The 2,576-nt window shown below is 45.4% G+C and overlaps 1 protein-coding gene across 1 annotated transcript; it reads right to left on the reverse strand.

The window, feature by feature from the left end:
- Positions 1–282: 282 nt before the first annotated feature.
- On the reverse strand, positions 283–2,320 carry LOC119412120 (kinesin-like protein KIF21B; the record flags this gene model as incomplete). The annotated part of the gene is given in 6 exon segments (XM_037679094.1): positions 283–390; positions 475–674; positions 750–938; positions 1,121–1,259; positions 1,329–1,452; positions 2,115–2,320. Coding segments are annotated over 6 exon segments (966 nt in total), but the record flags the coding sequence as incomplete, so codon positions are not given.
- Positions 2,321–2,576: the final 256 nt, after the last annotated feature.

Genomic DNA, 2,576 nt, shown 5'->3' on the forward strand with positions numbered 1-2,576 from the left:
TAGGCCTGTTAGCTTAGCTCGTAGCTTAGCTTCTCAGCTTAGCTGCTTTTAACGATCCAAAAAAATGCAATTTTGGACGGTTAAAATGGATTTTAAAGAGAAAGGGAGGGGTCAGTGAAAAACACCTGGAGTTGAGCTTTTTGTTCATCCAGTGTCTTCAGTAGAAAGAGACACGAAGAAACGACAACACGATAAATGAAAATGAGGTTGATAATTTAAATTTATCGTGCGATTAGTTGATTTATTGTTTATCGTGACAGGCCTAGCAGAAAGGTTTCTAACCTCTTGTCGTCGCTGCTCCTTCTTGAGCTGTGCAATCTCACGATTTCTCTTTGCCTCCACCATCCTCCTCCTCTGCTGCTCCTCCTTCATCTGCTTCATCAGCACCACCTGAAGAGCACAAAATATGCCTGTTCAAGCAACATTCCTCTTTTTGCTCCGATTCCTCCTGACAGTCTCTTCATGCCGTCTTACCTTGGCCTTCTTCATCTCGTTGACCTCAGTCTGGAGTTTCTTCAGCTCTCGTTCGTATCTGCCCTGGTTTTTGAGGAGGCGAGCGTGCTCCTTCTGTGCCGCCTGCAGCTTGAGCAGGTCCCGGTTCATCTCCTTCAGCCTCTTCTCATACTCCTGCCGGATCTTGTTGGCTTTCTCCTCCGTGTAGTTTTCCATGGACACTGCACAGCCATGAGATATTGTTGCGGAGCAGTGCAGTCAGAGCCCTGCACCTAGAGAACATTAACCAAACTCACTGAGGTTCTGCAGCACACGGTCTCTCTCCAGCTGTGTGTCTCGGATCTTATTTTGCAGCAAGATGAGCTTTTCCTCATACTGGAGCTTCAACATCAGCAGCCGCCGCTGGCTGTTCTCTAGCTCGTCGATCAGCTTCTGCTTGATCTCAATCTCGCAAGTCAAGTCTGCCAGGTCCGCCTGGAAGTTGGCTGCAGGTTGAAGGGGGCGTTAAAAGCACTTATTCTTTGTCTGGTTTACTTTTTTTTTTTGTAAAGACACGTTTTACTATTTTAAATAAAAAATGTTACATCATCTTTCAACTTTTCATACATTTTAAGTTGTTTCTACTTGTCGTCACTGTAAATGAGGAAGCACTTTGATCATTTTGTACCTTTCTCATCAGAGTCTGAGTCTGAGTCCACCAGACTTTCATCGCTCTCAAAGTCATCCTCTTCCTCCCTGCCCTCCTCCTCATCTTCACCCTCATCGTCATCACAGCCACTCTCCTCCTGTAGTGGTGACATGATGTCCTAAACGGAGACGCACTGTCACAACCCTTAAATGGCCAAAGACTAACAGCAAACGCACGTCTATACTACCTCGGTGTAGTTGTCGTCCGAGTCGATCTCTCCGTTCTGTCCGTTTTCACCACTTCGCCGGCTCTCTCCATTTTCTTGAGTGTGCAGCTTGACTCGTTTCTTTAGCCCTTTCTCCAGTTCTGGACTGCAAAAACAAAATGTGCAAAAAAGAAGAAGAAAAAAAAAATCACCACAGCAAGTTTCACCACAAAAAACAAAAAAAATCTATTTACTTTATGGATGAAAACAGCAGCCCAGCTGCAGGAACACTGCCCCTGAGAAAGCTGGTGCATACTCCAAATATTCACTTTCAAACACTTTGGGCGAGTTTCCAAGCGGTGTGTTTATAACTGAGCCATCTAAAGCAATCGACAAAGTCCACTGTAGCACATCAATGCTCATCCTTCCCCTTATGTGCCTAGGTTTTATTATCAGTTTGATTTTCCCCTTTGCTCACACTTGAACTATTTTTATCACCAGTACCATCTCTAATTTCCCATCAACTTCCACTTCCGTGCTTTTAGACAACAATTAGTGTTAGTTTTGGCTCTCTCCTCTCCTGCGGCTCAGAAGCCAACAGACTAAAAAGCTTTTAGTGTCCAGTTCAGCAGCGACAGCATTCTATTTCTCCCAAAAATCCTAAAGTCATAATTGACTTTGAAGTGGTTCTAAAATAGAAAGGAAAGTTGAAGCAGGGGCATGTGGGCAGAGAAAACTCTTTTCAGTTTCTAAAATGTGCACAGGGTCATCAACAAGTGCAGGAGGTGGTGTTATAAATTAATTGGACATAAATCCATGTCTCCCCACCTCATCCTCCTCTGCCTCCGCTCCTTCTTCTTCAGCCTCTCGATGTCCAGCTTGGCGCGGCGCAGAACGTCCGTCATCTCGGCCTCCATGGACATGGGCACGGGAGAGGAGCCGAGGGGGTGGCCAGGGGCGGGGCTTAGACCGGAGGACAGGAGCGTGGAACGAGAGGAAAGCCGAGCCGCCTGCCGTCGCAACGACTCGTTCATAGCCTCGCTCTCAAGAAGTTTGGTTCTGAAAGATAGAAAGAGACGCTTGAATGATTTAGACGTAAACTCAGTGATTACATTTTATTAAAGCTATAATCAGATTTAAGTGAGCTAAAAACACATCTTGAGAAATGGACCACTAAAACCTTTACTGTGTGTGAATGTGTCCTGACATGACTACTGGTAGTTGTGAATATGCTGTACATTAATTCCTCGTTTATCGTGGAGGATCTGTACCCTGAAGCCCCGCAATAAG

This window comes from Nematolebias whitei, chromosome 7 (assembly GCF_014905685.2).
Source record: "Nematolebias whitei isolate Nwh7 chromosome 7, NemWhi1, whole genome shotgun sequence".
NCBI classification, from domain to species: Eukaryota; Metazoa; Chordata; class Actinopteri; order Cyprinodontiformes; family Rivulidae; genus Nematolebias; species Nematolebias whitei.